The sequence below is a fragment of the Lissotriton vulgaris genome, chromosome 6, assembly GCF_964263255.1.
Source record: "Lissotriton vulgaris chromosome 6, aLisVul1.2, whole genome shotgun sequence".
Classification (NCBI taxonomy): Eukaryota; Metazoa; Chordata; class Amphibia; order Caudata; family Salamandridae; genus Lissotriton; species Lissotriton vulgaris.
The window spans coordinates 410,328,619-410,354,622 of record NC_141694.1 but is presented as its reverse complement, the minus strand read 5'-3'; the positions used below and the strand labels follow the sequence as shown (position 1 = coordinate 410,354,622).

Genomic DNA, 26,004 nt, shown 5'->3' with positions numbered 1-26,004 from the left:
TTCCTGCAGTGTGGAAGGCCCTTCACAAAGGTTGACTAGAAATCTTTCAGATATTAATTGCTGTATTTTGGTTATAAACTGGTACTGATTGGTGAAATCTTTCCTCAGTGTTAAAGTGGATAAAAAATGTCAAAATAATGAAGCAATGCTATCCCAAAATGCGCAGCATCACATAACACATTTACATTTTCTTCCCACACAATTTAGTCAAACCGGTCACGTAATTTGGTCCTCACCTACCCATAATTCCAGTAGCCCTGCCTACAGGTTTAGATTTTTTTGTCAGTAGGGGGTCCTTACCCCTCAAAAAGTTGACAGGGGTGTCTTGGCACCCAAAAGTTTGAAGGCCGCTGCCCTAGATTGTCAGCAGTGGATGACGTTTCAGGGCAGCCACAAAGTGCATGTTTATTCTAAGTAACAAAAATTGACGTAGAACATTTGAACTGCTGTTAGCTCAATCCTTGGTTGTCTACAGATTCAAAATCGCTCTAAACAGAGCTGGAAAATTAGGATCATAACGTTGCTTAGGAACAAATATCTCAGAGTCATGGGAACTACAGTGGAACACGGTCGGACGTCCAGTTTGAAATTCCGTTTCTGTCTCGCATTTTGTAGTTTTGGCACACCAGTTGATTTTCTGAACCTCTATTTTATTCGTCTGCTCGAACAAGACTACTGTATACTCTCCACTCGCTCACCTTCAATTTTGTACATCGCTCATTCCCACTGAAAAATGCAAAACTGTGTAAAGTATTTTTTAACCCCACACACCCATTTCTTACTCTGAGGTTTCTACGTACAGATGCTTTGAATAAAACTGCAACCATAGCTTTAAATCTTTACATTATTTTCAAGTGCAATAGTAACACCAACATTCTCTCAATACTCCCTGTTATGTTCAGTTTAAAACAAAAAATCATCTACAGTACAAAAAATAGGAGAAACAATGAATACCATGAAACTTTTCATCCACAATACGCAGGAGCGTTAAGTCTCTTGTACATTTTTGCCTCAGAGGACTAAGTGCCCTGAGGTATCCAGGCTGTTTCAAGCTGCACTTTACTATGAATGCGTGTTACTTTAACACACGCCTGCGTTCACAAAGTAGCCCAGTTCTCAAACCCACCTTAAGCAATGACTGACTAATTTTTACGTTTGGCTTGGCAGAAGAGCTTTCTGCAAGCCTATTGCTTCCAATACTTTAAACTATACATAGTGGGCTTTGACACTACGCAAAGGAGTATTTCTCTCTACCCTCATGCTGCTGGCTGTTTGGTGCATTATTCCACCTCCTGCGAATAGCTTGCATTGAAATGCAAGAGAGACTATTTTACATCTCAAAACTACACAGAATCATAACACATTCAATTAATTTTTAGTTTTATTCCCCATTGGGTTTCGCTGTGTCAGGCATATTTCTAATAAGTTACTTTTAATAAAGGTAGCCAGGTCTCAAAATGCAAGCCAGACGCATTTGTTTTACCAAGATTATTTCGTTACGCTGCTGTGATAGTGTTTCAAGTACAAAAAACGTGTTCACTGTTGCAATAAATATGTCAGAAGTCTCTCTTGCTATGCCAGACTCCACTCATGGGTCACGTCGGCTTTGAACTTCATGTTTACCAATGAATATCGACTTTTCTGGATACCTCCGGTGCTGGTATATGCAGTTTTCGTACTGCACGCATGGTGCCAACAGTAAATTCACCACTGGCTGAACACCCCCACCTCTCGCTAGATCACACACAAAAAACAAGCCGAGTATCGAAGGACGTAAACATTTTTAAGGGTTTGACGCATAGATACAGTTGTCAACGTCCTGCAGAAACCTGATGATACTCTCTTTGTGCGATTTCACATGTACATGCAAAAACGCCCCAAATCCAAATGGCTTCACAGCTGTGTTTTACTTATTGAACAATCCTTACTTGGAGGGGCGCTAACAAATGTTTATAGTACATTAGAGCAAACAGGCTCAGTCACAGACTGAATCCACACTGTCACTATTATTGAAACCATACAGAGCCCTGAAAATTAAGGCTTTTATCATCCTATGACGCTATTAAACTGTGGTACTAAAATGTTTACTAAGGTTCTTAATGCACAACTGGAAAATATTTGGGTAACTCATATCTCAATTAAGAACAGGCAAACCGAGGAAAACGTCCGAAGCCTGATCCAACAAGAACCAAATATTTCTTACTTCATGCGGGGGGGGGGGGGAGGGGGGGGCATTCTAAGGGCATGGGAAATGGGTCGAGACAAATGATATTGGAAAGATGCTTAATTGGTTCTCGTGGTCCACAGAAAACATTTTACATGGTTGTTCATCTTCCCTACAACCAACAGAACTTATATGTAAAGAACACATTTTTTTGTACAAGTGGTGAAAGGATAGAAGTGGCTTGGTTTGGCTGGATCAAATGTGTTTTTAATCATGCAATAAATTATTATTATTAATAATATTAAATTAGTTACTATTAACTGTTTTCTGATACTTTCTGTATGTTGCGAAAACACTGCCTGGTAGATTTCCCAGACATGATCAAGGCCTTCATTTGGGCATCTAAATTGCTGCTTGTTGACACCTCAGTTTTCTACAGATCTATATATAAGGGAGGTCTGGGTGTCCTGATCATAGCAATATACATTTTGGTAGGCCAATGGAACCAGCCCTAGAGTGGGTGAGCAGCAATGTCTGTAAACTCTGGTTCAAAATCAAATATGGCCACTCTAAAAATTCCATATGGAGATCCCTGGATATTCCCAAGACACCATAAACTGATGGGAAATGCGCAAAAATCTTCTATGGTAAAATTGGCTAACAAGAAAATCGGGGGAAAGTGAAATGGGAGAAGCAGACATAGACATCCTGGTCACCGGTGCAGTCTTTGGTACAACTGGGGATTCGGCTCCAGTTCGGTATTCTTAAAATTCCTAAAATAATCATGGATAATATCTGTTTGAGGACAGCAGCATCCTCAATATGCTCTCAATAGATAAAGAGAGTGCATAAAAGTAAACCCGAGGTGGTATCTCGGTCTGGTATGATTGAATGTCAGATTTGTGGGATCATATGTTTGACGAAAAGGTTGTATGAACTGGATGACCTGATCTATACGAGGTGGACAAGCAAACCCATAGACCTGTTTTGGAAAGAGGTTCTGGATTGAATGAAACTCAATATGCTCAATAGGAATCCGTGTATATACAATGATTAAAAATAATGGTTCACCAGGGATTTATTTAAAAAAGCATAATCATTTTTGGAGGTATCGCTCATTATACAAATGAAAACAATGTTAGCCCCTAAATAATAGTACTAGCCTTTCAATCAATATTTTTTTGTTGCTGTTTTGGTTTTAAATATCGTACATCGTACATGTGCAATGACAGACGGGTGCTTGGTGTCCAACTTGCTCTCACACAAAACAAATATTAATAAACTACAGTGACTAAAATTGTGAATACACAAAAGACAAACAATCAATTCAAAATACTTTATTCGGTTTTACAAGAGAAATTAAACCATAAAAGCGACAATACAACAATAGGCATAAAACCCAGTTTAAAACATATGTTACAGCCATAATCACAGACCTTGTAAAATTAATTCCATTAAAAAAAAAAAGACATGAAATATAAAATGTAACGGACACCCAAGAAATACATGTAAACTTTTTTTTTTTTTTTAAAAAAGAGGCTACAGATATAGTGGCAAAAGTTTATATAGCAATCAGTTCTCCCTACAGTTCCTTGATTTTAGGGCTGATTTCAGGAAGCCAGTCACATATAAGGTGCTTTCGGGTTTTAACATTTGTAAGTGGCAAAGGGCAGTGCATACCTGCTTGAAATAAAAAATGTTTAAAAGGGGCTTCAGAAAGAGCTTCCGGGGAACGTTATAGAGGGAACAAATAAATAAAAAGTGCACCAGGTCCTGCCTAGACACATTGTCGCAGCCGCAGGGAGGTAACACTTGACCTCTATGGGATCCCTGTGGTACAGCTAATAGTAGATGAAAGTAATCCAGCCGGAACCTTGTTAAAAAACGCTTGTGGCTTGTTATGGGCCATGATAAGTATGGCTCCATAAGTGGCGTGGTTTTGAGCATCACGAATTTACGGATGCTGGGTTTTACCAATTCCACCCCCTCTTGATTTAGTTTTTTCATTAATATAAAGGATTTTTTTACAATCTCCACATCTGCGGCAACAATCGAATCTGGATTTAAAAAAAAGGTCCGGGCACCCCAGCTCAGTAAAGCAGCCTTTTAGATATTTTAGCCATGGGATATGAAGCATATGGTCCAAGGACAAACTGTCTTTTAACAGCTGATGGTTGAGGACCAGATCTTTGTTTAACCAGCACTTCAGCCAGAATAGAAGGGGCCGTAGTGCTATGGTGTCGCCGATGAAGGGTAAACCAGTTTCATCATGAACTATTAAGTTAGAGGTTCCCTTGGGTACCCCTAAAAGCTGTTTTAAGAAGTTGTTCTCAACCACCCAGATACCTTTGGCTGCTGCGTACCCCCATAGTTCACTGCCATAACTACCCAAAGCAACACTTTTTGCCTGATAAACCTTCAACAATGCGGCGACTGGACGTTTGCCCATTTTCGTCGCAAAGTTGAATATGCAGTATTTGCCCGAATTATCTCCGCTCTTTTCCTTTGCACCAACGGTCCCCATTTTAACTGGTCGTCGAATAAGACTCCCAGGTAGGAAAATTATGTAGTCAGGGGAACCTTCTCTGTATTTACTACAAACGAATACGGTTTCTTGGGACGCGCCCCTACCTGTATAATGTAGGATTTGGTATTATTAATGGCTAGATCGTGGGCAGCCATGAAACTACGAAAAGCATTCAGTAGGGACTGCAGTCCTCCAGCAGTTCTAGCCAGGAGGACGGCATCGTCTGCGTATAGCAAAACGGGCAAGCCCCTGCGCCCAACATAAGGGAAATCAACTCCGGTTTTAACCAGGGACGCCTCTAACTCGTTAATGTACAAATTACAAAGAAAGGGGGCCAAAATACAGCCCTGCCTCACTCCCCTCTCAACATTAAAGTCCCTGGAAACCCTAATGTCCCGCGAAAATCTAACGTTGGCCTTTGTGTCCTATTGAAGGTCCCTCAGGAAGTTGACCAGGGTAGCCTCCACCCCCATAACGCCCATAGACTCCCAGAGTTTCCCCCGGTTGACACAATCAAACGCGGAGGAAAGGTCCATGAACGCCATGTAGATGGTGCCCCGTCGGGCTACAGTGTACTTCCCGAGAACCATATATAAATGTAGGCATTGTTCTAGTGTAGAGTGGCCTGGGCGGAACCCATACTGGATGTCCGATATGATCCTGTTTTCTTCAGCACAAATTATCAATCTGTTCAGCACCACGCCACCCACAACCTTAACCACGGAGTCAATCAGGGAGATCGGTCTGTAACAGATGGTGCTGTTACGGTCTCCCTTCTTGAAAACCGGCACAATTGTGGAGGTACCACATGACCTGGGACAGACCAACGCTGCTGCTGCTTTGAGCACTGCTGTAAGGACCGGCGCCCATAGTGACATTTTTGATTTAAAAAGATCCAGGGGCATGCCATCTAGGGCCGGTGCTTTATTACTAGTCAGTCCCATGATTCCTTTCTCAACCTCTTTTAGGGTAAAGTGGGGTAAAGTTACATCTTGCCCGCCATGGTATAATTCTTGCTGGGGGATGTTATTCTTAAATATGGAGCTGAAGTGAAATACCCAATCTTCTTCAGAGATGTTGGTGCCTACTTCAAGTTCCCCTCCCATATCAAACAGTGGTCTGTTAATTTTGCCCCAAAATTTCCCACTGTTATTCAAGGTGCGGGGGTCTATGAGTTCTTTCCAAACCATCTCCTTTAATTCAGCCTTTCGCTTTGCTAATGCCTTTTTATAGGTTAAACGTAGGGACCGAATCTGTAAGTGGTCTCTTGGGTTGACTTTCAAGGCAGCCTTTAATTCCCTAGCAGCTTTTAAGCATATGTGGTCAAACCATTTGGGGTCCCTAAGCAACGGGGCAGTTATAGGGGTAGTTAATAACATCCCCACTTTGGAGATAATCCCCTCAAAAGCCTTGAGGATATCCAAGGGGAGAGAAGCAGGGGACGCACAGGATACAAGTTCGGGTGCACAAGATTTATGGATACTATCGTAAAGCAAATGTCCTGTAAATTCAGTAGGTTAGCACCCAGATGGATACAAACGGGATTGTGATCACTATAAAAACTATCTAGAATTTTAAAGCCAGATGTACAGTGTCGTAGGCCCTTTGTGATTAAAATATGATCTATAAAGGACCCCCCAGTATGGCCTTAAATGTGGGAACAGGCTGTTTACAACAAACATCCACCACAGACATGGTGGAAACCAGATCGTATTCATTGAGTAGATGGTTCAGTGCATCACCCCTTCCAGAGTGTTCAAAATGGAGGCCCCCCATCCTATCGCATCTTAATTCTCCCATGGCGGTTTTCATCGGGTTACCGCACGAATGGACATTAAAGTCCCCTATTAACATAATGCAGTGCGAGGCAATTTCACAATACTGTTTAACAAAATCACCCAACTGGGCAATTCTGCAGATCCCTGCAGTGTTCACTGCATTGTAGAAGTTAATTAAGCACAGCTTTGCATTCCCTCGCTTTAAGATGACTGTTTGAATATCGGTGTTAGAACAGGATATGGAGTTGGTTGCGCATTTCAAGGCTAGAGCAGTATATATGACCAAGCCTCCTTTAGCTCTACCACTGGGTGATGGTATAGCCGGGACAAATAAAGCTTTGTAGCCCTCTAAGAATAGATTACAGTCCACCATCCAGGTCTCTAGTAGGCAGATCATGGGAAATAGCCTAATAAACTCTACCCACTTTGGATCTCGAAATTTCCCCACTAATGTTCTTAGAAGATTACATTTTGGGCTACTTGCCTCGTGGGTTCTACAGTGGGGACAGTTTTTGGACTCAGTGAGGACGACAATACACTCCCCTACCGAAGACTGTCCTGAGCGGCTCTCTCTTATATGCTGAGAACTGAAAAGCGGCGTGGGCTCTTTGGAAACCACAGGTATTTTCAGTCAATCTCAATATTCTAATGTAGATAGAGCTGCAAATCTGTTTGGCATTTGCAGAATAGGTAAAAGGGAGGAAATACCCCCCACCCCCTGTCCCCCCACCTCAGAGTTCTGTAATTTGCTACGTGGGGAGTCAAATGGCTGGCTCTAGTGACTGCTGCCGGTCCATGTGTCTGCCATCTAGTATGTGAAATAAGGTTATTGCTGTTTAATGGCTCTGGTTGGTAGAAAAAACCCAGGGGGAGGATCTGGATTCCGGAGCCAGTATTAAACGAGCCAGCTCTAGTTTCTGTAAATAACCTCTCGACGATCGTACGGTCATTAAAGTTAACAATAATACAGTCACCCCCTCCTGACTGAGTTTCCCACCCATCCCACTTGACGGGCCATTATAATATTACGATCTATTACTGGGCCTACTGAGGTGTTGTTGGAGAGCCAGTGAATCACCTTATTCTTAAGTTGGTAATAAACCTCGGTGGAGCTGTGAGGAAGAGGTGGCACGTTCCCAAGAATAACTACCAGTGGTGTAGATTGGGTAGGTAAATCTATTACTGTGGAGTTCGAGGCATTGGTGAACGTTTCTCCCTGACTCCTACTCCTGTTGTTCCTCGGTCCCTGGTGTATGTGATTAGGATATGTCGTTAGGGGTAGCCTGTTAGATGTGATACCCACCACCAACTTCATTGATGTTCCATGAGGCACACTAGTGCTCGGTGGGATATCATAATTAAATCCACCTGGAGGTTGTACAGGATCAGCTAGAGGGACGGGATTGCTTGGCAAGCTACTTGTGATGGCTGAAGAGCAAGATGAAGCCTGGTGCCTAGTTAAGGCAGCAAGGCTATGCTCTATGACGTGCAACTTAGACATGATGGGTGCCAGTCTTTCCTCCAGCACAGAGCTCAACAATAATTTAAGGGTATCCAGTGTTAGTTTGTCGGCCCCAGAAGATCCCCCTGGTACAGGAGTTGATGTTGGCGGATCGTTAGGTTTCGATTTTTTTGCTTGGCCCATTGTGGCTTTGCACTTTCTCTTGAGGCTACCCGCTGGGCGATCGGCTACCCTTAAAGGTGGGGGTGGACTAGGGCCATTGGGAACCTCAGGATTGGCAACAATGTTCTTCCCGCCATGCCCTCCCTCTCCCACGATGGCAACATTCACAGGGCCTTTTCTGTTAGCAATTATTATCGCGGGAGACAGGGGCTTCAATAATACCCTGCCCGTGACTTGTAAGGGGTTAGAAGGCGAGCACGTAGCCAATATTTCACTATCTGTTCCCTAACAATGTTGGGTGCCCTCTAGTTCTTCTAACGTATCATTAAGGCTGTTGTTAGTGGAGCCTACCCGGGGTTGATGAAGACCAACTGGCGATCTGGAAAGGCGCCTATTCACCAGCTCGATCTCTTTATCAATAACCGCCGCCACCCTCGATAGAAATGCTTCCATGGTTGTCACAGTGGATTTTGTTGCAGCTATTGTCCCTACGGGTACTGTCTGTATCTTCCTTCTAACCAGGATTGCTACCCTATAGGGCGAAAAAATAGATTCACTAAGAAACAACTAACAGGCTAGGTATAGCGATCAAACAGCTAAACAGTATACAATGACAAAGACTAAAAATATGAGCAAGTTAAAATGCAATACACAGGTGAGTAACTAACCATGTGAAGACTCAGGTCAAAAAGCTAAATAATGTGGCCCAGCCCAGCCTCTTCAGGCCCCTGTCGGCCTAAGACGGTCCCGCACTTGTCCCGGGCTTCTCCTGGCGCCGCCCGTGCGCCTCCCGCGACGCGGGAGCTCTGCAGGTCTTTTGAGCGCCACCGGGCGCTAGGTGAGCGTAGGCGGCGTCCTGGCCGCAGGTGTTGCTGGGAATTGTAGTCCCACATCAGGCAGCAGCTCGGTCAGCGGCCGCGAGGATCAGGGCAGGCAGCGGCGGCGGCAAAGAATCCAACAGTAAGTACCCCCAAGCTTTTGGCAGAGCTCCCGCTCCACCGGAGCTCTGCCGGTCTTTTGAGCGCCGCCGGGTGCTAGGTGAGCGTAGGCGGCGTCCAGGCCGCAGGTGTTGCTGGGAATTGTAGTCCCACGTCAGGCAGCAGCTCGGTCAGCGGCCGCGAGGATCAGGGCAGGCAGCGGCGGCAAAGATTCCAACAGTAAGTGCCCCTAAGCTTTTGGCAGAGCTCCTGCTCCACCGGAGCTCTGCAGGTCTTTTGAGCGCCACCGGGCACTAGGTGAGCGTAGGGGGCATCCAGTCCGCAGGTGTTGCTGGGAATTGTGGTCCGAGGTCAGGCAGCGGCTCGGTCAGCGGCCGAGAGGAACAGGGCAGGCAGCGGCAGCAAAGAATCCAACAGAAAGTGCCCCAAAAACTTTTGACAAACAATCAAAAATGCAATAGTCGGAGCTGTGTATCACATTAAATCCGTTTTCACAGCATCTTTTTCATTTAATGTAAAAGGGACTCAGTCTGTTTGCTGGGATGTCAACGAGTTTTTAACCTGGTCTATAATTTAAAGTCATTATCCGGACCAATATAATTATGGGCCATATGGTAGGGCAGAGAATTAAATTATAAACAATGCCACACAGTTTAAAGTTATGCAAAAGTGCCATACATCTACTTTGGCAAATGACAGATGGGCCACTCAAAAAATAAATAAATCACTCGAAGAGCCAGCCAAGGTTATCCAGGAGGAAGTTAATATCAAAGACCCCAGATCGGGTTGCATAATACACGTAGGTGCACAGGAGTGTTACTGAAGGCAATAGCAGTTGCAGCAGTCATTGGTGTGGCAGTCAAACTGTATATCAGAACACACACACATAATATATGCATGAAACAGCTCACGGCTCTCAGCACTAGCTAATGCTACCGGCACAGACCAATCTCTCTGTGATACTCTCCAGCCATTTCTTCCTCTCCATCCCTAACCATTTTATCTACATGTGGTACCAGTAGCTCCCCACTCTCTATTTGCTCATATACTACCTTTTTAGGAAACCCTTACTTCCATTCAGTATACTCAATCTGCCTCACCCCCACTTTGTTATATCCCTCTCCCTTACCTTTAGGCTACTACATCAATACATGGCATGCATTCCCTTCACCCTACTATGCATCAAGTTGACTTGAAGGACCTTCATGCTATGCCCAGCTTATATTCCTACGTATACTTGATATCCCTCTGAAACTCTGCATGTATGTATGCATGTATTTTGCATTGGTTTCCACCGCCTTCCCTTCTAAAGGTTCTGATGTATTTTGGGACAGTCTGCGATTCACAAAAAGGTGAAATAAATTAGTAAAATATTTAACTAAGTAAATTTATATTACAGTGGTAATTTACAAATAACAATAATAATCTGATTCGAACAATGTACATTTAATTAAAGTGTCTCACATGGTACAGGACATTAACATAATAAGGTGGTGAACAAGTCCTAAGCTGACTACAACCGATCTGAACAACTCCTTCTTTAGAGAGGTTTGTGAGCAATACATTTATCAATGGGCTAGCTCACAGGACCTATTTCAGAAATACTGCTTCCTCGTAGGCTACAGTAAACATCAATTGCCTAAATGTTTATACAGTTCTATGAGTTAGGGAATCAAGCCTAGGAGTGGTAAGAATGTATTTTAATGATGACTCTTTATGACTGCAATACAAAGCAGGAATTAAACATTTGTTATTATGCGATAGGTCACACATTCAGGACACAATTATGCTGCTTGGAGCAGATCAACCTTCTAATACTGAAGGACGAAGAAAAATTGGTCCATCCAGTCTGCCCTTTTCCATCTTTCTCCAACTTTGAGCGTTAATTAAAGGCTCAAGAATAGTTTCCTTCAGATTAAGAAAGCATATTTATTTGTGTTACTTTTTATTGGTTTTCTCTCATTATGACAACAAAAAATAATTTGAGTGTTTTGTGCCACCACCATCATTATCCCATAATGTTTTGCGAAAGTTTTCCCATATACTTTGAAATCTAAGTACTTCTAACACCACTTATTTGCATTCATGACCTCATATTTCACAGTGCTATACTTCATTTACTGCCCCCAAGCAAATAGTTACACTATCTGTCCCAAATCTTCGCATATTTTTAGAGGCAGCCTCAGGCTCTATAAACCAGCTGTTCAGTTTTGGCACATAAGTTCATGTTTCGCATCCATTTGCCACTCGTAGGTGCTTTATCTGAGCGCCATAGTTCAGCTATGTTCCTTCCCCTTGGCTATTAGTACACCCAATCTGACCAGAGTACTAAAATAACATGGACCACCCCATCCTACCACGAGGCATCATCTTGGGATCAAAGATCATTCCCCTACAAAACACTTAGCCCAGTATCCATGCTTACTCTGCCAAAGGAGTGATATTACTGGACATTATCATAGTACATGAAGATATGTATTCGATTTGATGACCCGAAAAAACTAAAAAATATCCTCCCGTTCAAATATCTGTGTGTGTAACTAGAAAGATGTGACTAAGTATTCGTCTCACAATTTATTCTGTGGATTTTAAATGCTCCTCGTATTTGTACTCCATGTTTTGAGCTTTTTCCTTAAAGGTTAACCTGAACCTCTGCGTAACTATAAAGCAAATGCAAATAAATTATTGTTAAGAGAAACTTTGTGCTCAAGTCCCTATTTTTAAACGGAGTGATATCACTGAGGAGAATACGAAAGTAAATTCCATTTATATAATTTCTTTACAAACCGTTAAGGGTTGAGTGATGATAGCCTTAAAAAAAAAAGTGCCTGTTCAGGAACTTAAAAAAACAAAACAACGAAATAACTGCCATGTGGCATCATCTAAATTGCTACTCGTAGCAGCTGCTCCAAACTGCCCACCATCTGCACTACAACGCACTCTTTAATCACGGTTTCCTAAAGCAGAAGTACTTACAGAAAGATGGTGTCACGTTTCTGGAATTATACGTGATGCATAAAGCTCCATAAGCAGCCACAAAACCGAAGAAGAGACCAGCAGCCAGGGAGACTAAGCTTCCTACAACAAGTAAACAGAGAATTAGAGATCAGGAAAACTTAAATAACCAACATAAAAAAAAAACATTTACAAGAACCCGGCCATGCTTCCCGAAAACATACCTCTTTACAGCCACGCATTATGCTTAAAACATGTTTGATCTTGCCAATGTTTGCATGGTGGGTGCCACGGTAAAGGGGGGTAACTAGTGTCCCATTGACATGCCTTTACCATGCAACAAGTCAATGACCAATACCTGGCTGGTTCGGCTTTAGTTATAAAAGTTGACTGAGGTGCTGACAAACCCAATTAATCTACCTTTTAGTTATATAAAATACAGGTGTCTCCCCGAAACCTATCCAGTCCCTGCTCCGAGCCCAATGTTGGATCCAACTTAGAACTGATTGGTACTGATCAGACATGGTTTCTTGTTAGCCAAATCAAACCTTAAGACAGTAATGGTCTGGATCAAAACAGTGTTCTGGTGTTCAAGCTCTGTCAAGTGCTAAAGAAATGACACTATAAAAAGAAAAACATTTTCTGTAACCAAATTCAGATTATGCGTACTATTCGCCTGAATATGTGTAGAACTAAACAAGGAACAGCTTATAACAAACAATGTCTTGCCTTGTACATCCCTACTCACATTGTCCACTAACAACAATTCACACAATATAATTACACATCTCACTTTGTTTTTTGGGAACAAGTTGGCTCAAAATAAACCCTTATGCGATTTTAGCTCACATCTTAAGTTATCAGGACATTAAGTTAGACTGCATGCACACTATTTGCAGAAATCATTGAACACAATCATTCAAAGCGATGTTGTAAGATATTTCTATTTCTACAATATAAAACATAACTAAATCATTAACTTCTCAAGATTGAAAGGAAATGCGATAACAAAAGTATACTAATAACGGTGTAATACCTTAAATACTAATACAATGCGTTTGCCACAGTCAGATCGGTTTCCCTCAGCTTGGAAGCTGGCATTTATTCTTCCGTTAATAAGAAACCTAAAGCGGGCCCGGCTATACTAAACAATTTTAGACCGGGCACGTCTAAAATCTTGGAGAACTGGACCATGCGAATAGGGTTTACTTGGGCCTTCCTGCTTCCCTAACGCAAAACTCCATCCAGTCTGTACAAAATGGTGTAGCAAGATTGATTCTGAGAATTTCTGATTGGTAGCCCATCTTGCTGCATTTGAAATGTCTACACTGGCTGTCAATAGCCAATCATATTAAATGTAAAGCACTTACCATCGCTTTTAGAGTGTTTTCGGGATATGGACCCCCCCTACCTAAGAGAACGATTCCGGGCTTACCAGCAATGTAAATCTCTAAGATCGAACAGCCTCAGACTTCTGCAGGTGCCAAAGATCTTGAAGGCCAGAAAAGGGGTCAGATGTTTTTCATTTCTGCCGTCCAAACTGTAGAATGTAATTGCCGATCAGCCTTCGTATGTCTCCCTCTGAGCTTATGTTCAAAAGGAGACTAAAACCCTTTCTTTTTGATAAAGCCTAGATCTTTTTGTACTTTCACCTTTGGGTCAGTCTCTCTTGCTGATAGCGCAGGGACGACTCTCATGAGGCATTTAATTGATTGTGGGACTAAACCAAAAGTAAGGAGAATATTTTAAAGGTATTCATCTTACCTAATTACCAAAAGAAAATGGTAGGGTAGGATACAAGAATAATTTTCAGAAAAAAAAAGAAAAAAAAAAAAAAAAAAAAAAAAAAAGAAGAAGTCAATGGATGGGGAACCCACAAAACACAGATCCTATCGGCACCCCAGGCCAACATAGACACAGGAGTGGTACCAAATGAAAAAGATGATCTTTCTTCTTCACTGCTTATCTCTACTGAAGTAAAATCTAACATGGGGTAAAACTGCTTGAGCGGTTCTATCACCCCCAAAGAAGTTAGTGTGAAAATGACAAGACATTGCTCAGTCATAGTCTAGTTTTTCCCCATTCTCCTCTTTTTATGCACATCCACAATAGAAGATCGAATTAAAGTTCTTTTTTGATTCCTTGGGACTTAGAAGTCTTTTAGGCCACCACAGATTTAAGTTATAACTAGGAGAAGAACGTTATTTCAACTGCAACGAGTCATGTTGCTATCATCGGTACCAATACCTGGGGAGAAGGAGAAACACAAAACAACTCCATAGGACACAAATGAAAGAAAGGTCTACATTTTAAAATGGAGACTTGGAGTATCAAAAATGTTCTTCTATACGATAAGTAATAAAAAGTACTATTCCAGGGTCCTGCAATGAGGCAGCAGAAGATGCATTCATGGGTCTCTATAAGAATCCCATGAAGCAGAACATTTCATTCCACACAACTACTACTGTAGAATTGTTTGCTTCTTCCTGCATCTACTAAAGGAAAAGCGGAAGGGCAAAATATATAGGAGTTAGAAAACTAGGGGCCTGATCTCAAATTTCACTACAAAACATACTACAAACTACAATTCGCAAGTTATGTGCAGAGTTTTATGACTCAGCACTGCCTATACTTATTTGTTCAGAGTTCTCGGCCCGAATGTGGAGTCTTTGCATATGTAAGTTTACGTATTAGTACTAAACGTAGTAGGAACTGGAAGGAGTGGGTGGGGAAAGGGCAGCTATACTACTAAAGTGGATGGGATTAGGGAGAAGTAAGAGGGGTTTATGGAGGGGGATCAAGAAAGGGTTTATGGAGGGACATCACCCACCACACAACAGTGATCCAATTGCATAACTCTGGGGGTGTAGACATGTAAATTACACTTTTGTTGTAAGTTTACACTGGAGTTTGTGAATACCAAAAGCACTAAACTTACTAAAAAGTGTAACTAACCTTTATGGGTTATTTCTCATTTCCTTTCTCAATATCCAGTAACTATAAAGAACACGCCAGAATGTGCCAGACTAATGCTCCAGTTTCCTTTTCGACTTCCGTATTTCTTAAATTTGTAACCAGAATTCCATATGAGAAGGACAGCTCTAGAGACCTACTGCCACTATGTTCATCACATTCAAGGACTAAAGGAAGTCATAAAATACATGGCTGAAAATGATTTCAGTGAGTTCAGAAGTTTTGTTCAACTGTCTTCCAAGAGTGCCCCTAACCACCCAGTCTCTAAGCAAGGGGACAGATGGTGGGGTGAGCCTTGCTGGAAGCGGGACCTTTAGCCACCTCTTGCATGCTCACCAGCAGGGTCAGGCCGTGGTGACGGAGAGGATCAGTGGACCAGGGCCTCCATCACTGGACGGCACCAGAGTCAGGTGGCTGTGAGCTGCTCCTGGAAGGTTGAGGACTAACCACCTCACAAGCACCTCAGACAACTCTGGCAGGCCGAGGGGTGTCTGGTTTCTCGTGCCCACCCTCACATCTGCAGCAACCGGATCAGGCGAGGAAGAAAGCCATGCCACAGATTGACCAGCGAGGCCCGACAGGCCTCCATCACTGGGAGGGCCTCAGGGTTAAGCAGCCGCAAGCTGCCCCTACTGCTGGGGGGTGGGGGGGGGGAGGGGGTAGAGGACTACCCTTCCCACAAGCACCTCGGTCAAATCAGAAGACAGGGCAGCGTCTATTCTCTCGGCCCCGCCCTTGCATTTTAAACTGCTTGGTCGGGCTACGGTGAGGAAGGGACTGTGCCGCAGAGGGTCCAAAATGACCTGACGGCTGTCCCTTTTAATCTGCAGACCTGGGGTCCCAACTGAATAGACCTGCTGTTAAGGGTGCCGGGCTCGACCTCCGTTGATGGTGCCTCCTGACCCCTGGAGACAAAGAGGATTACCTTCTACACTACCAGGCGCTGCTCCTCTTGGCGATGGGGTGTCAGCGACCAGACTCTGCACCTGGTCCTCCACCTGGCGGTAGACCATCGACCAACCCTCCCCCGCACAGCTGCACTACCGTGAACAGGAATGCTGAAACACAGGGTCCTGGACAGGCGAGTACTGGGAAATTGCCCCAAAGGACCTGGCATCATACTGTAGCCGCATGGCAGGGTCAGCATGGGGAAGGACAAACATTCCCCTCCTTCCTCCTAACAAGGTGAAATTGATAAATTTACTAAGCCAATGCTTGCTCCAGGTGAGGGTTCTTCAGGCCTGCCGTTGCCCAAGGCCTCTGTCGACCACACTGTGTCCATTTTGCAAGCCATCCAACACTCCTGGACATCAGTAAAGGGCAAGATTGGTGAACTCTGATAACACTCATCACTGCTTCATCAGGATCTCCTCAACACGGAGGGCAGACTATCAGAGGCTGAGGACTCGCTCCGTACATGTCAATCCCAAAAGGCCCCTCTTCAAAACATGTTTATCTGCTAGAGGCATGTGCAGAGGGGAGCTCTAGATGTAATAACCTTCGTATCATGGAGATCCAGGAAAGGTTGGAGGGCCCTCCTTCCACCCGGTTTTTAACAGACTATTTGAAAACCGTGGTGCCGGCTCAGAATGTATTGGGGTGCTTCATAGCGGAGTGAGCGCACATGCCCCTTGCCACCCAAGCCACCTCGCCCAATTATTGGCCCCATATTAAACTTTTCTGAAAGAGACGCTGTGTTGCGGACTTTCTGCCGAATGGAGAATGTGATGTGTGTCTCGTACGGGTGATGTTCTTTCCAGACTAAAACGTCAGGGTTCAACAACAGCGACACTCTTTCACAGCAGTCAAACAAAAACTGAAGGCAGTGAAACTTTAATTCATGCTGCTGTTCCCGGCTCATGTTAAGGTCCTTTTTTAGTACAAAAAGCTCTTTACGATGGCCCAGAGAGTGGAAGGGACAAGGTGGAAGAACGACCAGACAGCGGACGAAGACTCCTCGTGCATTGAAACCGCCCTAGCAGCCAAGGGTGCTCAGACACTTAGCAACACCTGCTGCGCAGGAGATGGAGAAGCAAGTGTGGGATTCTATCAGCGGAGGTAACCGAAAACTGTTGAACAGGCCATCAACCTTCCTCAAAGGGGGATAAGCCAGCATCTTCCGACAGACTGGTGTCATGATTGTTGGATTGCTTGGGTTTCTGCTCATGGGTTCCTGCTGTGACCACCAGTCTGCCAATAGGTCATTCTTTTGGGGTGGATGGGTGGCGGAGCTCTACTGGGATTATCCCACTCAAAGGCCCACCTTTTAGTTTGGGGTTGTGTTATGCTAATTGCTTCTGTCAGTTGGGGTTTGGTTTTTTGGGGAGTTTTTCTAGCTCAGTGGTGTAAAGGAATAAGGCTGGGGACGACATCCCCTGTTGGAAGATATTCCTAGTTGATTCCACGACAGACGCTTCTGGTTGGAAAAGTATTGGTGTGGAGGTTGATTCTTATCTCTGTTCTTTTGCTTTACCTTTTAGGATGAGGAGTATGAGAACAAACAGAGGCACACACACAGACTTAGGATTTGGCCTTCGACAACACTCGCACTGTTGTCACGTCATGTGCTCCGCTGTCTCCAGACATGACGGACAAAGCTATTACTGAATACCAATACCAGAGACACATCCTGACCTTGAATTTGGATGAGCTCCAGGACCGGGTCAAGAGGGGCTATATTTAAGAAGGCTAAACATCTAGAGGCGGATGTCCTCCTTCTACAGGCGACTCATTTACTGAGTAATAAATGCCCCTTACAGGACCATGTTAATGCCCTCTCTACTCTCAAAAGATTTCTTGACAACCCTGAGTGGACTAGTGGCATTGTTTTTGCCAGATTGATGGGTAATGGGGGATGATTTCAATAGGGTGGTTGACTGGAAGGTGGAAACGAGTGGGAATGACCCACATGGGCCCTCCCAATTAACGTGATTCATGGAGGCACAGGGCCGGTCAGACACCTGGAGAGTTCTGCACTCTCAGAACACTGTTACACATTATATTCGGGCGCCAGGGAGATGTTATCTCATCTGGATATTACCCAATGCTGCGGTTGACAGGGTGGGGGTTGCACATATACATGCTCAAGGCCTCTCAGACCACTCCTCAGTGGAAATGCACCTGCGGATAAACCCAAGAAGTGCAAGATGGGGATGGAGGCTGGGAGTGTGGTGACTGCAGGACCCAGAGACAAGAGCGTGTGTGGCAACCATGCTAACCCACTACTTGGCTTACAACGCAGGCTCAGTTACCTCGCAGGGAAAACTTTGGGAGGCACGCGAGGCCTCCTCTAGGGGGTGACATTAGCAGCCTTATAGTAGATCAGACCAAAAGACAACAGGTTGAAGTGACACTGGAACTGGAGAGGATGGTGGTGGCCACTAACTCTGCTGTAGTGCTTACAGGCTTGCTAAATGCCAAGACAGTGCAACAACAGAATATCCAGACTGAAGCCAGACGATGTACCTGGCGATGCACGTTCGCATTAACCAGTGGAGCCACAAATCTACTAAAACGCTACATTAGCTCTGCACGAATTATACCAGAAGGGAACCAATAGTGTATGTCTTAGACATGGACAGGAACAAGGGGTGAAGGGACATTGAAGTAGTCCACTGTTTTGTATCTTACTATGCTGACCTCTAGTCTCCCACAGAGAGATCTGACATAGCTGAGCTCTGGCAGTTTGTAGAGGATCTTCCCACTAGACCTTTTTCGTCTGAGAATAGGGCATAATCGAACAAGCGGAGGTCCTGGGCCAGATGCAGCCAGGCAAAACACCTGGCTCAGGGGATTCCCAGTGGAATTCTTTAAAAGCTACAGGATCAAACTAATTGGCCCATTGCTTGATTCCTTCATAGAAGCCCAGCATTGGACCTTCAATCTTATTACAGGGCCTCCCACTTAATTATTGTAAACGTGCAGTGGTTTGACTCGTCAAGAAACTCTGCGCTCGCATCCAAAAAATGGCCAGTGAGTGACACTCCCCTGCTGCATCTACTTTATGGATGCCCTGCCCCGGGATTTCTTCCTCCAACCTAGAAAGTGGTATGGCAAGTCTGGCGAGAGACCAATAAGGCCGTGGGATGGTGGAGGCAACTAACCGAGGAACCACCCGTCTGGGTGTGGACCTTACAACTGCAGGTGACAACCTTACAGGGATTCAAATGCTGGGATACCATAAGACATCACTAAATTTGGCGACGTGGTGACAGGGGCAACAATCAAAACCTTCACAGACCCTCAGATTGAATAGGAGCTACATTGCAGCCAATTTGACAGATATTTACAACTCCCCCATACTTTATTTCTCTACATAAAAGATTTGGAAGAGCTACCCGAGTTTAGACCCATTGAGGCAAAGGTATTTCTGGATGAATTGATGACATAAAATCTCGATCATCTACCTCTCATTGATGAATATCTTGGCAGACACATCTGACCATCTGAGGGAGGCTTGGACTGAGAACTTGGGCACGCTGACGGACAATGACTGGAGAGAGGGGAGAGCTTCCCCTCTGGAGGTAGTGTTAGCCTCACAATAGCAATCTATACAATTAAAATATCTACACAGAATCCATTACACAAGAGAGAAACTGTGGAAAATGGGGAAGACAGACACACCAACATGCCTATGTTTGAGAACGTCAAGGGGTGACTGGCTACACAGTGTTTGGACATGTGAAAGGCTAGAGCCCTTCTAGGAGGGCATCCTGTCATGTCTGGGAAGAATCCTGGGATGAATCCAAAGCTAGCACTACTGCATGTGATGGAGGATGTAGATTGTAATAGATATCAAGCCACTTTGTTGTGGCTGTGCCTGGTGGTGGTGGTGGTAAAAAGAGATATAGCCAAAGAATGGAAACTGCCAAACCCGCCTACCCTTGAGTGCTAGAGACAGGGCTTAGATAGATGCATGAGTCTAGAGACCCCTGTGTATGCAGCAACAGGCTGTCCACAGAAACATTCTTAACCCCTCCCATGCTCATGACGGAGCCGCTCAGTCATGAGCATCGGCTGAGCTGTGCTCATGACGGAGCGGTTCCGTCATGGCCCTGCCGCCGTGCCTGCGCGGCGCGGATTTCGCGGCTGCGCGTCGCGTTCCATTGAGCGGGCGGGGCCATGACGGAACCGCTCCGTCACGAGCACAGCTCAACCGCGGCTCGTGACGGAGCAGCTCCATCACGAGCATGCGAGCGTTGCTCGGCACCCCCTAGCGCTGCGGCGGAATTGCCGCCGCAGCGAAGGGGTTAAATATGGCCCAAGTGGTGCCAATAGAGGTACATTCACTTGGATCCAAAAGGGATACCATCACAATCGTTAGATAAAGAAATCAGTACCTCAGTGGACTGTGCCATTTGCATGCGGAGCAACAGGGGGTGAAAATTGATACAGGAATGAGCCGATATTTGCGACATGTGTAACTGCTCACAGGTATGATAAACATTATGCCAGCTTACTCAATTGTTCCCCTAATGTACGATGGTGGTGTTGGTTGCATCTGTATTAAAAATCAATAAATTACTTTCTAAAAAATATATCTTCCTCTGCCTGAACTCATCTCTGTGTTTTAGCAGTATCCACTTACAAACCATTTCTGAACTGCTGTAGATGCTTCCCATTAATGTGGTCAACACTTTTTTATGGTGGCAGACATAAGGAAATATAGATTTTAAAGAAAATAATACATTTTACTTGGATTTAGAAGCAAGCATGAGTAAATGGGGTTTTAAACACATTATACTAGTAGGATGGTGTTCTCAGAATATTACAGCTCTATGTGCCACAATGGAAGTCCCATATTTTGGACCTGACCTTCTCTACGGCGAAGTTACTCGCACAAGCGTCTTTTGCCCAAATACACAAAGTTGTATAAAATGTGTATAAAATGAAAATCGTATGTCTATTTAGGGTTCTCTAAGATTTTGGCACGCTGCTAGAAATCTGTTTATGTGTTATTCATGCATAACATCGTGTTTCTTAGTCTTAGAGTCAAAAAACTTTTGTATCTGTAGTGTTATTTATTGTATAATGTGTATTGGTTCTGTTTTAAGTTAATTTTGATATGTCTTTAATCACATATGAATATGATATATGAAGTTTAATATATCGTACAGCAATTTTTTCTAACTGAATTAAGTCTTTGCCATTTTTGTTATTGTCGATGTTCTACGGTCAGTGTGTGTGTATCATTAATTGTTGGTCCGACCTTTGAGAGGACAAAGCGATTTCCTTGAAGTACAACCACTGTGCTTATATTGTTGTTAGTACCCAGGTTCTGCAGCATACTGAGACACCCAATTGATAATATCAACTTTTATAAAGTTGGCATTTTCTTGTCCTAACCGTATGGTGCCTGCTGCTAGGTTCCTGGGTTACATGAGTGCGAATAGCTTAGCTGTTGGCCTTTGTGTATTCCTCTCAGACAGTAAAACAAAAGGGGACTAGATTTTGGCAGGATGGGCCATCTTTCGAGGATTGGGGGCACAGCTGTTTCCTGCCCGACTCACAGTTCATAGGGTTGCCTCAAATACACTCGATGGAACCGGACACTAGTCTTTTGTCACCCCAGACTTCTTGAAGCCTTAGCAGGGGAAAGGAATGACTTTCCAGAACCAGATGTGGGGAGAGGGAAGAGGTCCCCCCACTTCAAAGGATGGCACCAGGTAGAAAAATTGGATCTTTTGAATCACTTCTTCAGTGCACTCCTGGATCTGCGGACATTACAGAACAAGGTCTGGATTGTTTCCCAGAGGACTGCCATTGCTGCTTGAGGACTGTCTTGCTCTCCAGAGATCTACCCTGCTACTTGAGGCCTGCCTTGTTCCTCAGAGGAATGCCCTGCTGCTACTAGAGGACTGTCCTGCAGCTGGAGGCATGCCATGTTCCACAGAGGATTTCCCTGCTGTTTGAGGCCAGCCCTTACCCGAAAAGAAAGATCAGACCTGCTCCCTTCAGCCGAGGCTAACCTGTGTGACTCCAAAGTCCACTTGGCTGATCTCCTGTTCTTAGCTATAGGGAAACAACAAGCCTTAGAGGCACCTGCAACTGCCTGGATCTATAATTGGACCTGGCCGAGCCCTGTTGGTCTCTGCTGGAGCGAGTCCCTGATCCCCAAGTGGTGTCTCTCCAGGTATGGACTGATATAACTGAAGGTTTCATCAAATCCAACGGAAAGTTTCCCAAGTCTTTGCCACACTGCCTCATCGCAACCTCCACCATGCAAAGCAAACCTTCACTAAGCAATACCGCTCCGACTTTGCACCAAGGACATAAAGTTAAACTCTCAGTGGGCCAAACTTGAACCTGCACTCCCTTGCAGTAGGCCTGAATTAGTGACTTTGTCCCAGTCCAAAAACCACAGTTGATGAACAGAATGCAGAACAATGTCATACATTCACCCCAGTACAGAGATCTGGGCCTAAATCCATCGTTTTTTTGCACTCCACACCACCCCAGATCAGACATGGCCATATGCAAATCAGTCTGACCCTGTGCCTCATGGGAGCAGTCCAGCCCGAACTGCCAAGCCATGCCTTCCCTGGACCGGAAACAAGCTTCTGAGGACCGGTTTCTGGCATTCCAGCCGTCTTCAGCCCGGCTTGCTTGAATCCAGTGGTGTGGAGAGCATGGGACTCACGTCTGAGCATACCCATCCCACTCGGGGTGACAAATGCAAAAAACACAGTTGATGGACAGAATGCAGAACAATGTCATACATTCACCCCAGTACAGAGATCTGGGCCCAAATCCATTGTTGTTTTGCACTCCACACCACCCCAGTTCAGACATGGCCATATGCAAATCAGTCTGACCCTGTGCCTCATGGGAACAGTCCAGCCCGAACTGCCAAGCCATGCCTTCCCTGGACCGGAAACAAGCTTCGGTGATGGATTAAACCCAGATCTTTTGACTGGGTGTGAGTGTTTGATTGATTCAGATGCTCCGTCCATCACCACCCCCTTTTGTACCGCTTTTGGCCGCCATAAGTGTGGCAGGGTATGCTCAGACATGAGTCCCTTGCTCACTTTGCCACTAGATTCAAGCAAGCCGGGCTGAAGACGGCTGGAATGCCAGAAACCGGTCCTCGGAAGCTTGTTTCCGGTCCAGGGAAGACATGGCTTGGCAGTTCGGGCTGGACTGTTCCCATGAGGCACGGGGTAAGACTGATTTGCATATAGCCATGTCTGAACTGGGGTGGCAGAGTGGGCTAAAGAACGGTGATGGATTAAACCCAGATCTTTTGACTGGGTGGGAGTGTTTGATTGATTCAGATGCTCCGTCCATCACCACCCCCTTTTGTATCACTTTTGTCACAGTCCAGCACGACTAAATACAGTCAGTTGGTGCTTTGAGGCTTTTGATGCCATTTTAACTTAAACCCTTAAAATTAAATATCCGGTTCTACTGATTTAATTTTTTTCGTCCCGATATTATTTTCTTATTAAAATGTATTCTACTTTTCTTAATAAGCACAGATTTTTCTTGTGTTGTATTTTCACGTTATTACGGTTTGTGTGCTGCATAAATACTTTACGCAGTGCCACCAAGTTAAGCTTGACTCAATCAATAAATCAGTATTTGTAAAGTGCTGCTTATCATTCCATGGGGGTATCCAGGCGCGGGGGTGGTGAGAATTAGTCAATGAGCCAGGTCTCAAGTGCCTTCTTGAAGTCGGTGAGAGAGGGGTTAGTTCGGAGGTGGAGTGGGATGTCGTTTCAAGGTTTGGTGGCGAGGTAGGAGAAACAACGATTGCCACTGCGGCTCCTCTGAATGTGTGGGGCGAGATAGGCGGATCGGAGTGGTCTGGGCAGTTAGTGGAAAGTCAGTTGGTGGTTGTTGTAGGAGAGTCTGGTGTTGAGGGCATTGTAGGTGTGCGTCAGCAGCTAGAATTGGAATCTCTTCTGTCCGGTGTGTCTTGGAGGATTTGGAGGTGAGGTGGGGGGGGGGGGGGGGGGGTGCTGGTCCATTTGGGGACATCAAGGATGAGTCTAGTGGAGGCGTTCTGTATGGTTTGTAGACGTTTGACGTGAGGTGGTTCTGGCGTAGTGTGCATTTCCGTAGTCCAGTCAGCTGAAGTCATTTTTGTTCTGGTGCTGGCGGGGAGCCACCTGAAGATTTTTCAGAGCATGCGGAGGGTGACTGCTTTATGGCAAGTGACGAGAGAGTTAAGCACAGTTTAATTTAGTGTCTTTTGTGGTTCATCCTGAAAAGGATTGTGGGTGTAGCCCATGTGGGGCTTCCACCCTCTCACCCAATAACCCGATTTCTTACATTGTAATAATATTTTTTTTTTCAATACAAGCTGTTGCTGGGTGTCCCTGGGAATCAGGTTTCTTTTCATGTCCAACTCAAATAATGCTTCTTTTGGGATCTATGTACAAGAAATCAGAATTCAAACCCATTATTGGCCTGAATTAGTGCTACCTCAATCTTGAAACTGCACCATTCCTGACACAACTTAAACCTGAAACTTGTCTTGCCTCAACAAAGCAACTAATTCCTGAACGTTTTATTTCCAAAGCGAGGGTAAAGGGAGAGAAAAGTTCACTTCAGAAACTTACTGTCCAAATCTTATGCGAAAGGTTCAAGCAGACGCACGTTTTCCGAATACCCAGTTGCATTTCCTCTTTGTACACTGTATTTGTACGTTTCTGCTTTGCAAAGGCGCTAGTTGGCAAAACAAAAATAACTTTTCATAAACAAGGAATGTCTGACCAGGATTGGTCAACATGCTGGCTGCAATAGCGCACGTGTGCCAATGTGAGCAAAGCAAAACCAAAGGGGATGATGGACGGAGTGTTGAACACTGCAAGCACTCACCCCCAGTCAACTGAGTCATTCTTTAGCTCACTCCGCCACCCCAGTTAAGACATGCCCATATGTAAATCAGTCAGACCCTGTGCCTCATGGGAACAGTCCAACCGAACTGTCAAGCCATGTCTTCCCTGTACCGAAAAACAAGCATCCCAGGACCGGTTTCTGGCTAATCAGCCGTCATCAGCCTTTAGCTCACTCCAGATCAATTGACTGGGGGGGAGTGCTTGCAATGATCAACACTCCGTCCATCATCCCCTTTGGTTTTGCTTTGTTCGCCAATATGTGAGCACCCTGGAACCAAAGTGAAAGCCAGTGGCGGAAAAAACACTTGGTACTGAAACTCTAAACGACATTGCTCTCATTAAAACATGAGGCTTTAAAAGTAGACCGGTCTTACGCCAATTATGCTGTGTTCTCATTGGTTTAATAAAGAATGACAAGCACTAGTAAAGCCAAGAGGGTTTGCATTGGCGAGCTGGTGTAATGGTTAAATGTTGGTAAGACAAAAAAAGGGTTGGCTTTTGGCGAGCTGCTGCAATGGTTATTTTTTCTTGCAAGCATACGGCACACAACGTTTTTAAAAAGAATGGTTATTTAGCTTAAAGGATTTTGCAAGTTCCCAAGGTGGTTAGAAACATCAGAAGACTTTGCTTTTAGTGGGTTAAAAAAAATACAGTGCCAAAGCTCAAGAGGACTCCAGCTTCTTTGATGCGTCCATTAAATATTACATTTCCATCCTGTAAACATACATGACGCTGTGAATAATTTTCTGCACATATGCGCTGCAATATGTGTAAACTAACTTCTTTTACATATGTATAGCCTCAAAAGCAACGCCGATCATGCCCTGAACCGTAGCCAGTGGTATAGCTTCCATTAGTGCAGCAGCACCGGGGCCTAAATGCATAAGGGATCCACTTAATCCTGAATAATCCTGTATTTTTCCATTCAATCAGCGATCCTGGGGCCCATTTCCTTCCTTGCATTTGAGCGGAGTACAAGTAAAATCAAAGAATCAACTCAACGTCTAGCTGTTTACAGATTACCCCTAACCTTAAATTTGCTTTTTTTTTTTTCATTTCATAAGTTTTTTATTGGTTGTTTCAGCATAGACATATAAAAAGCAAATCCATTAGCGTAATATGAGTCATAAGTTTACAAATCAAAATTACTGTACGCTACAATATATCATAGTAAATGTCAGTACAAAAGCACCTGGCTGGCAT

The 26,004-nt window shown here is 44.4% G+C and overlaps 1 protein-coding gene across 2 annotated transcripts in view; it reads right to left on the bottom strand.

Moving 5' to 3' along the window:
• TMEM14A (transmembrane protein 14A) overlaps positions 1-26,004 on the bottom strand; it is a 110,816-nt gene that overhangs the window by 41,849 nt on the left and 42,963 nt on the right. For both annotated transcript variants that reach the window (XM_086926421.1, XM_086926420.1), the window contains exon 3: positions 12,008-12,109. In XM_086926421.1, coding sequence (XP_086782547.1) covers positions 12,008-12,109 — 102 coding nt within the window. The remainder of the gene's footprint in view (positions 1-12,007; positions 12,110-26,004) is intronic.